Source organism: Triticum aestivum, chromosome 2A (assembly GCF_018294505.1).
Source record: "Triticum aestivum cultivar Chinese Spring chromosome 2A, IWGSC CS RefSeq v2.1, whole genome shotgun sequence".
Lineage (NCBI taxonomy): Eukaryota > Viridiplantae > Streptophyta > Magnoliopsida > Poales > Poaceae > Triticum > Triticum aestivum.
This window is the reverse complement of record NC_057797.1, coordinates 139417736-139432094: the sequence shown is the minus strand read 5'-3', so window position 1 is coordinate 139432094 and position 14359 is coordinate 139417736. Positions and strand designations below refer to the sequence as shown.

At 43.0% G+C, this 14359-nt stretch overlaps 1 protein-coding gene across 1 annotated transcript; it reads left to right on the top strand.

Annotated features, from left to right (window-relative positions):
* The first annotated feature begins 6 nt into the window (after positions 1-6).
* On the top strand, positions 7-4101 carry LOC123188012 (putative methylesterase 11, chloroplastic). Its single transcript, XM_044600041.1, has 5 exons — positions 7-410; positions 2042-2278; positions 2984-3127; positions 3260-3391; positions 3480-4101. Exons 1-5 carry the CDS (start codon positions 96-98, stop codon positions 3765-3767), a joined length of 1116 nt encoding a protein of 371 aa, XP_044455976.1. The 5' UTR covers positions 7-95; the 3' UTR covers positions 3768-4101.
* The last annotated feature ends 10258 nt before the right edge of the window (positions 4102-14359 follow it).

The window sequence follows — 14359 nt, the reverse complement described above, 5'->3', positions numbered from 1 at the left end:
CTGCTCTGCTCCGCTGCTTCGTCTTCCTCTTTCCCCTTCCTCGCCCCACGACCGCCGCCGGTTCTCGGAATCGGAGCGGGCGGGAGGAGGGTCCGATGGGCGCTCTGATGTCCTGCATGTCCGGCACGCCCCCCTCCGACTCCCCGCCGCAGGCCAAGCGGCGCTCCTCCGCGTCCTCCCGCCGCGGCGGCGGCGGCGCCAAGGCCGCGGAGATCGACGAGCAGGCGCTGGCCGCCGCCGCGGCGCTCGTGCTCGGGCAGCGCGGAGGGGGAGGCACGTTTGACCGGTCCGCGTCGGTGCGGTACGCCGCGAAGCGGCAGCAGCAGGGCCCGCCGCTGCCCAGGAGCTCCAGCACGCGCCCGCGCTCCCTCGCCGACCCCGAGCTCCAGCCGCAGCAGCTCCTCGCCAAGGTATCGACCCCGTCCTCTTCCTCCTCCTTCCTTCGTTCCTCGCTTGCTTCGCTTCTCCCGGTCGCATTGCTTAGTTAGTTGGTCCGCGTGCCGCCGCGTGGAATTTTGACGCTGCTCCATGTTGACTTTTCCTTCACTCGCCGGGAACTCCGGATTTCTGATGGTTATCGGTCGGTTTTCTCGTCGGCCACCGAGGCTCCGTGAGTGCCGCCTACAGTAGTTTCTACGTAGTTTCCGGCGCCGTCTCCGCCTCTCCGGTCTCCCCCTGTTTCCATGGTGGAATTTGATCCATTCCCATGCTTTGTCCGGCTTGCCGAAACGATGCCCGATTTTTAGGCCGGGGTAATCGTCCTTTTCGAAGAAAAAAAAATGCTTACTTCAATTCTATGTTGCTCTGTCCTCAAAATTCATCTGTTTTTGTCGAACCTGGGTCCTGATTCTGTAATGCCCTTCAATAGTTCGATTTGTTCCCGTGCTTACTGCGATTAGCGATGTGAGAATTGCCAAGTAGACTTGCAGTACTTACATTTTGCAGGCGTCCTCTGAATCTCTGATCCATCTGTGTCGCTGGTTAGTGAGGCTATAACATGGGGGTCCCGTATGCCATAGGCTAGTCGAAACGTGGAAAACCTACAGCTCCAGGGGCCTCTGTCCATTCATCTCTCCGTGATTGCACAATGCGATCCATATGGCAAGCTACCGAGCATTGATTTAGTAAAAGTCCAGAGCGTATTTGGAAACCACGGACGTCTGGGTGATGGGTGGCGGTTGTTGTTGGTACATATTGGCATGATTCAGAATTCAGACGCCATTACATTGATTGTTTCTTGTACTAGCCTCCTAGGACAATGATATTGTCGCATGTCTTCATTTATTCTGGAGAAGGGACGAGGAGGGTACCTTCCACTTGTCCCATGGATCCTAGTTCCTGATATTCTTTACTTCGAAAAATTGTTTCAGTCACGGTGAATCTGTGTTGCCTAATTTTTGTCGAAATCAAATGTTTGTTGCTGTCACCTAGTCTGTCTTGGCCGTTACTGGAAATGGCTGCCGGCGGCAACTTGGCTTATATACCTGCCAACATGGCTATCAACTAGTGGCGTGCTGACTGTTTACCAAGAAGAAGCTGCCGGCCGTCAGCAGGGAGGTTTTGGTTGATTGTGTAGTTCGTGTCTGGCATTTTCAATGCCACTGGTCAGTTGATGGATGTATATATGATACTGAATTAGCACGCCATTTGGCAGTTAATTGGTGTTTTTGTTTTCGAATCGCTGGCAAACAAACATTTCTACAGTTACAACTATGAAAAACGCAAATACCTTTGACACTTTGTCTAGTGCCTAACTGCCTATGCTCCTGAATTCCTAGTGAACTTCAAGGGATTTATTGCATGTTCTTGCTTAGTAATGCAGATGTTTCAGAGTTGTTTTAAGATTCTCAGTGATTTATTCTTTGACTCTAATATATGTTATCTGTATGTATGTAAGATGTGGATCTACCATGCAGAGGCAGGAAGCAATAAAGCTCTTCCATTATCTAAACAAAAAAGATGTTTTAGTGTTGTTTCTATATGTAACTGCGGTCATTGCATTCATATAACCATCTTAACCAATGTGCTGTTTTTTAAACAGGAGTTGAACACTAAAGATTTGGAAACCAACATAATCGTTCTTGTTCACGGAGGTGGGTTTGGTGCTTGGTGTTGGTACAAGACCATGTCACTTCTTGAAGATAGTGGGTTCAAAGTCAATGCTATTGACTTAACAGGCTCCGGGATTAATTCTTCTGATACAAACAAGATTAGCAGTCTTTCAGAGTATGCTGAGCCACTTACCTCTTACCTTAAGGGTCTAGGTGATGCTGAAAAGGTTTGCTCTCTTTTGATATTCTAACCATAATATGTTTGACATATTTAGCAAAATTTACTTCAGTTTGGAATATTATTAGGCTAATCATTTGACTATCATGGATGATAATATTAGAAGATATTAAGTATTAAGATATACGCTGTTAGCCTAAGGTAACCCCTAACCGTTCGAGACAGCAACATGTATGTGAAAGAAAAAACATAAGCACAGAACGTTCTCAGTGTTTTGGAATCAATTTATGAAAGATGGAGTCTGAGCTTACAGTTTGAAGTCTGGGCGTCAGTATTACTTGAACAAGAATCTTACACAATGAATGTTCTCCAGATAGTCTCCTAGAGTATCCGTGTCCGTGTCGTGCGATCGGCTCGCCGGCCCAGCGGGATCTCATGAAAATGGCCATGCTTGCTGCCGTACTGCTCGTACTTGAATAGTTTTGAGTAGCTAGGTAACATGCCATTAATGTATGTGCAATTTATTTATCAAAGGCATGCCACTTTACTCGCTGATGCATCAGATTCAATTTCACATTTTCTCGGTATTGTTGGAATTTTTGTGGCGCTGGTTCTGATATTTCAGCATCACATAATTTATTCCATGAGATTTTTTCCTTTGAGACTGGTCCCTATTTGTGATATTTCTTGCTGTGCACAGCATCTTGTTCACCTAAGCAAATATACATCATTGATAGTTCTTGTTATTACACAGGTTATCTTGGTTGGACATGATTTTGGGGGTGCTTGCATATCCCATGCGATGGAGATGTTTCCATCGAAAGTTGCCAAGGCTGTTTTCCTGTGTGCAACAATGCTGACAAATGGACATAGTGCTCTTGATATCTTCCAACAACAGGTTTGACCCCAATGACAGCATAATTACAATTAAAAAACTGAAAAAATAATCTTCAATGTTGTCTAGCATTCAAGTTAGTATATCTTCAAAGATTCTGCCTGATGCCAGACAATTGTGCTCCCATTGCTTCAGATGGATACAAATGGTATGCTCCAAAAGGCACAGGAATTAGTATACTCCAATGGCAAGGACCGGCCTCCCACCGCTATCAACATCGACAGGGCTTCAGTAAGAGATCTGTTATTCAACCAAAGTCCTGCCAAGGTATACTGTCAGACAATCATGTCCAACCATATCACTGAATCCTAGTTTCGAAATTAACATTTCACACCCACTCCATTTGTCTCTGTAGGATGTATCATTGGCTTCAGTGTCCATGAGACCCATCCCCTTTGCCCCGGTAATGGAGAAACTCACGTTAACAGAAGGGAACTACGGATGGGTGCGGCGATTCTTTGTCGAGACAACGGAGGACAACGCGATACCTCTTTCCCTGCAGCAGAGCATGTGTGTGACTAACCCGCCGGAGAAGGTCCTGCGGCTGAAAGGTTCAGACCACGCCCCTTTCTTCTCGAGGCCGCAAGCGTTGCACAAAACGCTGGTAGAGATAGCGACCCTGCCGCGAGCACAGGCATCATGAGAGCTTGTTCTCTGTCAGATTATTTTTTCAGCCGGCGAGATCGCCATGATTGTTCGCATGACTGCTGCTGTATATTTTGGGATGAGAGTAAGCTGGAGGTAAAATGCAGTAAAAATAGGCGTTGTACAAAACGTTTGGAAGCCGTTGCTCAGGGATGTAAGCAGCAGAGCAGGAGCTCTGGATTTCACCCTTGTCTCAACGATTACACCTTTCCTGTCTGCAATGACATGTTCATCATGGTGGTTAACTTAATGCACGTGTAACTGTGTGATTGTACTGCAGCCAATACGAGGAAAAATAGAGGAAAATAATACTAACTGGTTTTTATTTTGTCTGTCGATGCGAATTATGGTCCGGTTACCCTCACGGAAATTGGAATTTGCCCTTTGATCCCGCACTCGATGACGATGTAGCAGACGAGGTACTCTTGGAGCATCACCTTCTTCCCTGGTTTGAATTGGTGCTCATACTCAAATGGTGATTTTCATCCATCCTCCATCTTCATGCTCCAGGAGTCCAGGGCAAAGTGCAAGCGCGGGCTGATCGCCTTGTAATCAGGTTGCAAACTAGGGCTGCAAACTGCATGACTCTTGTCCCCAGCTGCTCCAGCTCGATCACTTCTCTGTTCATCCTGTGCTTGGAGCTCATCTGCTCGACATCGCTAACTAAGGTGACGGAGGTTGAGGCACTAGCTTACTAGCGCGCCATGAGGCCAAATCCAACGTTTCGATCAAAACGGACAAAAAATATGGTCCAACGCACCGACGCAAACGGATGGGGGTTCGTTTTCTTCTCGCCCTTAACGCATTTATGGCCCAAATTTGGGTCGCGTTTCCGTCAAAAAGCGCTAACATGTGGGACACACGCCCTTGTCCTCCCCCTGGTCCGACCGTCGGGGGCACAACGTTGCCATTTCCCCTTCTCACCCAAAAAACTCTCTCGCCCTCCTGCTCCCGTCATGGCCACCGCCTCAAAGGACGCTGTCACCGCCATCCCGGCCGCCACCGCCGCCCGTTCCGCGGCCTTAAAGAAGAAGAAACCCAAGAAGGTGCTCACGCCGGTGCAGCTCGCCTGAGAAACGGCGAAGAGGGCTGGCCGAAGGGCCGCAGCTGCGGAGAGGAAAGTCGTCGCCGGCCACCACCGCCGCGCAACACAAGGTCGCCGTTGAAGATAATGAGGCCCTCGCCGCCAAGGCCACGCAGGCAGCGACGTAGCAAGCCCTCCTCATGTTAGGGTTTAGCCGATCCACGCCGGCCAAACTTTGGAAGCCTTCAAGGCCCAACATGCGAACAAGCCATTCACCCTAGCCCATTGTTGGACACTCATCAAATATTACCCCAAGTTTAAAGATCAATATGCCACCCTAAAGAAGAATGGAGGGACGGCGGTCGTCCTTGATCATGAAGGAGTGAAGTGGCCAACTCGAAGGTGGACGAGAATCATGATGCGGCATCGTTCGCCTTGCATAAAAAATTGCAAGGCATGATGACCCAAAAGGAAGTAAGGGACGAGAGGAAGCGCCAAGAAAAAGAGGAGCAAATGAAGGCCTACATGGAGCACCAAACGAAGAAATTCGAGATGAAGGAGGCCGCCAAAAGGAGGAAGCTCGAGATCGAGGAGGCCGTCCAAACGAAGAAGTTGGAGATTGAGGCCACCAATGTGAACACCAAAGCAAAGGAGGTGGCACTAGTTTTCATTGCGAAGGAGGTGGAGATCATGACGGTAGACTTGAGCAAGATGTCCCCGAAGAGAAGCGGTTAGTTCGAGAAGAAGCAAAAGACAATGCTCGAGCTAGATGGTTGAGCTACGACCAAGAGCAACATCATTTTATATGTCGGCTGCCGACATAAACTGGGGCTGCGAACTACGCCCGTTTTTAGTGCGCCGGCAAGTGTGTCAGCCGCTGGCTATTGTGTCGGCGTGAACCGTGGGTGATAATTTTTGTAGGCTGGCATGGTTGCCGATCGCCGACGCTCTGGCCGGCATGACCATGACAACGCATCTAATTTCAGTTTTCATTTTTCTTGCAAAAATTTCAGACGGCCGGACAAAATGCGTCCGCCTGTTAGGCGCACTGCCAGCACAAACAAACAAACGGCCGGACGCCGCCCTTTTTACCCGACCTATGGGACAAAACGAGCGTCCATTTGGGATCGCGCATAGGAGTTGGCCTGAGTATCTTGGGATGGTTGTCCTTAGGCGAGGCAGATTTTTTACACGTTGGGTGGAGCATGTTGTCGGGGTGCCTGGAGCGGAACTGCACGAATATGTCCTTCAGGAGGATGCGGAAGTGGAGATACTCGACCACGGAGTAGAGGAGCAGCGGCGTGATGTCGTCGATGATGTGCTCGGAACGGGCGGCACCACCTATTAGCGAGGGCGCCCCTATGTCTCATATAAAGAGATACAGTGGGAACCCTGGCTGAACGGTGGCTCTAGTTGGGACAACGCAGGTGCACGGGAACAACAGACTCATTTTTCGTTTTGTTTTTTTAGCTTTCTTTACTTTTGTTTATACTTCCAAATATTTCAAATAAATATATACAAAAATCACTCTACAAAAACATTTGTAAAATGTTGACTAAGTATTTGAAAAATGTTAAATGCGTATAAATAAAATTTTATCATGTATACAAAAAATGTGCATGAAACAATTTGATCAAGCATTTGAAAAATGTTGAAGAAGTGATTGAAAATGTTAATTAAGCATTTGGAAAAGGTTAAATGCGTCTAGAAAAAATCTTGACCATGTATTAAAAAATGATGAAAATATTTGATCATGTATATAAAATTTTTAATCAAGCATTTGAAAGAATGTTTAACGAGTAATTGAAAAATGCTAATCAAGCATTTAAAAAAATATTAAATGTGTTTAGAAAAATATTGACCATGTTTTCAAAAAATGTTAATCAAACATTTGAAAAAATGTTAAATGTTCATAGAAAAATGTTGACTATGTATTAGAAAATTTTAATCTTGTATCTGAAAAATGTTAATCAAGCATTTGAAAAGGTTTAAAAGTGTGTATAGGAAAAATGTTGACTATGTATTTAGAAAATGTAATCTTATATTTGAAAATTGTTAATCCAGCATTTGAAAATGTTAAAAATGTGTATAGAAAATATGTTGAACTTGTATTACAAAAGTGTTAAAATTGTATTGGAAAAATATTAGACATGTATTAGAAAAATGTTTTTTGACACATAAAAAATATAGAATAAAAACAAAAAACGAAGAAAACCAAAAAATGAAGAAAATAAACCAAATGAAAATAATGAAAAATAAAACCAAAGAAACAAAATGCCAAAAAAGAATGGAAAAAGGAGAAGAAAAAAGAAAGAAAGAACAAACCGGACAAAACCAGCTCGAATCGCCTCAAGTAGGATGCGCCCCTACTACTTACCACGAATGGGACTTGGGCGAAGTGGCTAGCAGTGCCTGCGTTCTCCATAGAGACCAGGGATCGGTCCTTGCTTCTCCCCTTTCTTGTGCTCTTTTTATTACTTACTATGCACGCACGAATGCGAATTGGCCGGACCAATTACTTTAGAAGCTTCAGTGAGACTTTCTACCTACTCGCTTAATGCGAGATATAGTCGCAGCGTGTTGTGGCGCCATGATAGAGAGCAAAAAAGTTGTCCTTTGGTTGGGCCTCTGGAGCAATCAAGTAAAAGCCCAAATGGACTAAAGAAAACGGGCTAAATAACTGGCACTACTCGACCTGTTTGTTTAAGGCTTTTACTGGATAGGCAGGGCAAGTCAGTGTTTCCTATGTTACGCACATGAGCAACTAATCAAGGGGTATTTTTAAGGGCTTCTGCACAAGTCATTTCCTTCAGCCTAAGACCGTGTCAAGTGGTGCATCCAGCCACCACCATGTGTCATGCGTTGGGTGCATCCTTAGCGTTTTTTTTACATGTTGCGGGGTTTTTTCTGACATTTTCGGCTTTTCCGCTTTTGTTTGGTTTTTCTTAGGTTTTGGTGGAAAAAATATTTATATTTTTTTTGTAGAAATAGTGTTTTGCCGTGAGAAGAACAACTATGTTTTCTGAAAAATGATAAACACAACATGTGCTTTCCAAAAAGGGAAAAGCACGGTTGTGCTCCCACGAGAAGCTTAACATGTGCTTTTTGAAAAGGAATATAGTTGAGCTTCTAGAAAAAGGAAAAGGCTCATCATATGCTTCCATGAGCTTCCTGAAAAAGAAAAAAAGCACTTCCTATGCTTCCACGAGCTTTCCAAAGAAAAGGAAAAGCACATCGTGTACTTCGATGAGAAGCAGAAATGTCCTTCCCAAAAAGGGAAAAGTGCACTTGCGCTTCCCAAAAAAGGAAAAACCCACCTGTGCTTCTAGGAAAAAGTGAAAAAGCACAATTGTGGTTCTGGTGTCCCTATTTTCGGTTTGGTTTTCCTCTGGTTTCATTTTTTTAGTGTTCTGTTTTTGTTTTCTTTGCTTTTGTTTCTTTATTCCTCGTTTTTGAAGGAAAAAATCGTCAAACCTATTAACATGAATCTAGTTTTGAAAAATTTCGACATGAGGAATTCAACGGTGAAAATAGTTTGCAATTTGCATGAGCGTTTCAACAAATGTAACATTTTGAAAAAATAAATCTATGAAAAAGGACAAAACTCTCAAGTTACGACGCATGTGCGCCACTTGTTGGGCACTAGATAATATGAGAGTGGCCTTTACAGGGATACCCCTTAATTAGTTATTTTGGACGCACATTGCATCAAACGGGACCTCCTATTCCAAGCGTACATCCACTGGATGGCAACAAATGTGCACCCCCACGTGAGCCTTGGGCGGCTCACATTTTCAAAAATGTTCACAAATTTGAAAAATGTGTGTACTATTTTAAAAAAATTGGAGAACCAGAAAAGTTCCACATTTTCAAAAAAGTTCAAAATTTTCGAAGAATTTCTTAAAAAAATATGTTTGGAAAATTCAAAAGGTGTTCAAACTTTTCTATAAATGTTTTGGAAATTCAAAATTTGTTCGTGCTTCTCAAAAAACTGATTGCATTATTCAAAAACATATTGAAAAATTCATAAAATGTTTATCCTTTCCAAAATTTGTTCTCAAACTTTTTGTAAAAATGGTTGCTGCAATGCCTCGATCCAGCTCGCTATTGTAGCCGATTTGATTCGCTATTGTAGTCAATTTCATCGCTACAGTACTTGCCAGTGTTACGGCCCAGGGGTGCCTCACCATGTCGGCTGCCGGCCTAGTGAGCCGGCTTGAGGACCCCTAGATCAGTTCCGGCTCCAGGGGCGGAGCTAGAAAATTTAGCCATTGGGTTCACTCGTTTTATGACAGCAATGCGATTACCTAGATGGGATTGCTTGCCGACAACTGTGTCCTAGTGACCCCTTTTCCATGGACATCCCGGCTTGTGGGGACAAAAAAATTCCCATCCCCATCAAGGTTTTTCCTCCCCAAGGAAAAAAATTAGGTTAGACAAACAGGATTAGCTTAAGGCTAATGATTTTTTTGGGACCACATGTGAGGTGTTCATAGGTAAGGTGGGTGCCCGTATAGGTAACACATTGCTCATTGGGTACCATATTTGGCTCATATTCGACCTAGTAGTTTCCTTGTCTGTAGGGATGCAGGGCGGCGTCCCGCATACGCCCATAAGAGTAGGGACTAGTTTAAACTCAAACCTAGTCATAACTACGAAACGGGGTGGATCGGGCACCGCCTTTCATCTTTATCGTCTGGATTAAAATTGCTTCATCCCAGCTCCAGCTTCATCTGGTGATGGATTCTCTTTGAGAAATGTCGCCATAGTCTAGATTGATCAAAGTTTAGGGGAAAATCAATTAGAAAACTAGGGCAAAGGCGTTGAATTAGGCTACTAGGCTAAATAGGAGATGCACAAGGGAAGAGATGTGGATGTGATTTGATTACCTTCAAATATATACTGCAATTGTCGCTGCCGACCTTTCCTTTGGCGGCCGGATGATGAGCGAACATCACAGGAGAGATCTCGTTTTTTTTCCGAGGGGGCACAGGAGAGATCTCGTGATGTGGGTGCAGACTGCAAACAGGGGAAGGGGAGACGAGAGGCTCGCTTTTGTGGTCTGCAGAGTACTACACATTAGCGCATTTAGTTGTGGGCTTTTTTGTTTTGTTTTTTACAACCATTTGTGGGCTTTTTTGTTTGTTTTTTTACAACCATTTATGAGCTTTTGGTTGGGCATTCATCTGATAAATTTTTAAGGGGCCGAAAAGCAGGCTGGTGCGTTCCAAGTTTGATGGGTTCAGGCGTGAGTTTCTATTGGGTTCATAACAAACTCGTACCCATATACACGTACGTGCAGCAAAACGATCGTTGGGTTCAACTGAACCCAACGGCTATACGCTAGCTCCGCCACTGTCCGGCTCTGAGCTTTGGTGGGCTGCCCATGGTGTTCTATAAGAAGACTCTTGAAGCCCTGTCGTCCAAGTAAGGGAAGACGGAGCCGCGGAGGACTTTCCCTCCATTGATGTAGCCAACTAGAATGTGTAACCCTAGAATGTTATATAAGTCGCGGCCAAGCTAGTCGATAGATCATAGATACAGTCCCTTCGGTTTATACATGTACTTTGTACACACACACCCCTATGCAATATACACAAAGCAGGAGTAAGGCTTTACCTTCATCAAGAGGGGCCGAACCTGTGTAAAACTCGCATCCTTGTTTCCCGCTGACCTATTCACCTCTCTGGGATATCCTATCGAGGGACACGACGGTACTCGTTCGATTTTGCTATAGTGCCCGGTTTCCTGCTCGTTGCATTCGCCACTAGGCCGACCCAATCGGGTGACTGCCTGTGCGTTTCCCTGCCAATCAAGGGTGTGTCTATAACTTGCCTATTCTGAGTCGTAGGTCGGTCTAGCCTATAGTAGGGTCTGTTTGGATTGAGCCCCATCTAGCTCTACCAAGTTATTGGCATGGCTAAAAAAGGTAGATTGTGGCTATTTGGATTGTAGCCCATAGCACTTACCAATTTGGTTTGGTAAAACCATTGGTTGTCATTTGATCTCAAGTCAAATATTTGGCAGCATTGATTGGATTGTGTTTGGTTTGGTTTCAAAATTTGGAATTTGCATGCCAACCAGTAAAAACACATGTATAAACCACTCACATAAATTACATGATGTAAATACAAACTTTTAAATTAACACACACTCACACAAAGTGCAAGCATGCATTTTCAGAAGTTGGAAATGACATGGTTCAACTCATACATTGCTCGATACATCATATTCAGTAGACTCGATAATCTATTCCTGACCTTTGCATTTTGTTACAGTTTTAACTAAAGTTTCTACATCTTTTGTAGTAGATTCTTTGCTTACTTTCACAGACAAACTTATTCCCGAACCTTTCTGGTTTAGTCTTGTTTTTAACTTGAGCCAAGTATTCAATAATATTAATAAACTGTATCATCCTCCCACTTACTCTTTTAACGATAAAACCTTTTCTCGATAAACATATTCTGGCAAACATTTTGTCCTTTGAATTTTGTAAGAGCAACACAAAACCTACAATCAAGCATTTGGTCTAAAATACTATATTACTCTTTATAGTTTTATCAGACTTTTAGATGGTGCATCCGTTTAGTACATATTTTGTTGTTTCATGATTGAATCCCCCAAATTTTAATACGAGCAGATCACTAATAATAATTCCACAATAGTCAATGGTTTACTAAACTTATGACTTAGATATAGTTCTTCATGAAAGAAGAATTATTCTATCTTCATTCATAATGATATTATATCTTCATCTTGAATTTCTTTGAACCATTTCAAATATTTTAGTCTTATATTTTATAAAGTAAATCATATTTACTCATAAGATTGATGAAGTAAAATTTCATCACACCCTGTTATATCCGTCAAACTTTATACATCTCAATGTATTCAGTCAATTCAAAAACCTTTTATACTTCATCCCTATGAAGATCAATTATCCGATATAACCAAGCAGTGCCACACACAAGTGGTTTATCAGTCTTCTCAAGACGTTTAGCTTTTAATGTTATAGATCACAACCTTCAAGATTCATCATGAATAAACCATCAAAAAATAGATGTTTAATCAAAAATATATTCTCATAATAATTCGAACAACTATTGTTTAAGACTTATAAGAATATCCATCACATAACCCATAGGATAATGCATTACATAACTTCGAAGCAAAATAAATATTATTTTAGTTCTAAGATAAATCTTGAAGATAAACTAAACACATGACTTTGACGGTCTCCGAGCAGTGATCCCATCACCATTCCCGACTGATGTCACGACTTCACTTCTTCTCTCCTTGTGAGCTCTTTGTAGTCCCTGCATCGGTTTGCAAAATGAGAGCAACCGATCAGTATCAAATACTAATGACATACAGAAATTTACAAGTAGAATAACATTAACTTTGTATAATGATTATACCTTTACTAGAATAACCGTTCTTCTTATTCGCCCAATACTTCTTGCAGTTACGCTTCTAGTGTCCCTTCTGCTTGCAGTAGAAACATTCAGTCTCTTTAGAGGTTTCGCCCTTGTTCTTCTTCTGAGACTCAGTCTTACCAGCTTCCCTTTCTTCTTGAGACTGGTGGTCTTGTTCACCATCAACACTATCTTATTCTTCTGCATTCCAGCTTCTGCAGTTTTGAGCATAGCAAACAATTCGTTTGCACTTCTCTCCATCCCATTCATGTTGTAGTTCATGATAAAGCCATCATAAGATGGGAGGAGTGAAGCAAGCACAATGTCTGTACCGAGTGTCGGCGGAATTCCAAATTCCAGAGAAGCTAGTCAATCAACATAGCCAGCAAGATTTACTATATGCTCATTCATTGAGGAACCCTCTTTCATCTTGCATTCAATCAAGGCCTTGGTTAATTCAAAACGCTCGGTCCTTGCCCGCTTCATGTACAGAACTTCCAGTGACCCAAGTTGAGGACGAGGACGCCGAGGTCGTGTAGCCCCTGGGCACCCACACCTGCGCCGCCCCTGCCGTGCTCAGCGCAAGGGCCATCCTCTCGATGGCCGCGAACGAGGGGGAGGGGGCGGGGATGGCCTTCGGCTTCCATCTCTGCCGCGTCTGCTTGCCTTGCCGGAGACGTCGTTAGGGTTTGGGAGCTCGAGAGGAGGAGGAGGGGCGTACGTGGTCGCGGCGAGGAGGCATTGCGAAGGGCGGGGTGGGAAGGAGGAGGAGGTGGCTGGGGCTGTGGGAGAAAGAAAGGGGGAGAGCGACATATAAGTGCCGGGCACGACGCCGGGGCAGGGGATGGAAGTCGGTGGGGAAGTGGCGCCGCCGAAGGCACGTCTAGATCAAGAGGATTTAGCGGTCGTGGCAGGAATGCTAATGCTAAGACTTGGGCCGGGCCATTTTTGAGGCTCGCCTGCAATGGCGCATTATTGTGGGACGGCCCACTACCAAGTTACTCCTTCCGTATTATAACTATGTTAGTGTCAAAAAGCATCTTATATTTTGATCCCAGCGGGTTTTATTTTTCAGTGAGCAAGCGCTGGTTTTTTAGCATCATTTTTTTCTTGTTTCATCATTTTTGTTTCTATTTTTTTTCTTATTTGCATTTGTATTCTGAAACATAAAGTGTATATGGCACATTAAAGAATGTTCTGCAGTTTACAAAAATGTTCACGCAACTAAAATGTCGACATCATTAACAAATATGTTGGTGACATTTGAAGAAAATGTTCACGCATTACAAAAAAGTGTTCATGACATCTTCAAAAAATGTTTGTGCTTAAAAAAAGTTTCATACCATTCAAAAAATATTCAATGTGTATTTAAAAACTGTTTTACATTTATTAGAAAAATACTCCGACATGCATTTGGAACAAATATTTATCAAGTATTAAAAAAATACAATGCAAAAAAATATTTATGTACTTTAAAAAATCATATCATTAAAAAAGATCCACATGTATTTGAAAAATGTTTAATATGCATTATAAAATCTTCAAACACATGCATCGTGTATTTGAAAAATGTTCAACATGTATAAAAAAAGTACCGTGTGATACAAAAGATGTACAACATGTATTGAAAAAGTATACATATATTAAAAAAGAACAAAGAAACCTGATAAAAACACATATAATCAAAGAAGGAAAAAAATGAAACATGTATTGAAAAAAAAATTAGTGGGCTTTACCCCCAATTGAATAGATATCTGACTATTCATATGCAAGAGTTACTCCAAAAAAAGGCTATTCATATGCAGCATGAGTTAGTTCCTTTCAATGGTCCGGATATTGAAATGCAACGTGGCAGATCTATCGACAACGAGAAGGATGCAACCAACAATGCGACAAAAACAACAATGAAACCAACAAAGGATACACGATCTTGTAAGTGAAAACGTACCAATGCGATGATTATGATCTACAATTGTTGTATATGAGGCTAGCAATGTATATGTATGCAATGGAATGCACTGTAAAAGGTTTCGTATATGTGCATACGAGATGAATATTGACAATACTTGTATTGTGATGTGATTTGCATACTTGGGGATGCACTTCTAGTAGTAGTCCCATTGAATTGCTACTGCTAGCAGTGCAATCCAG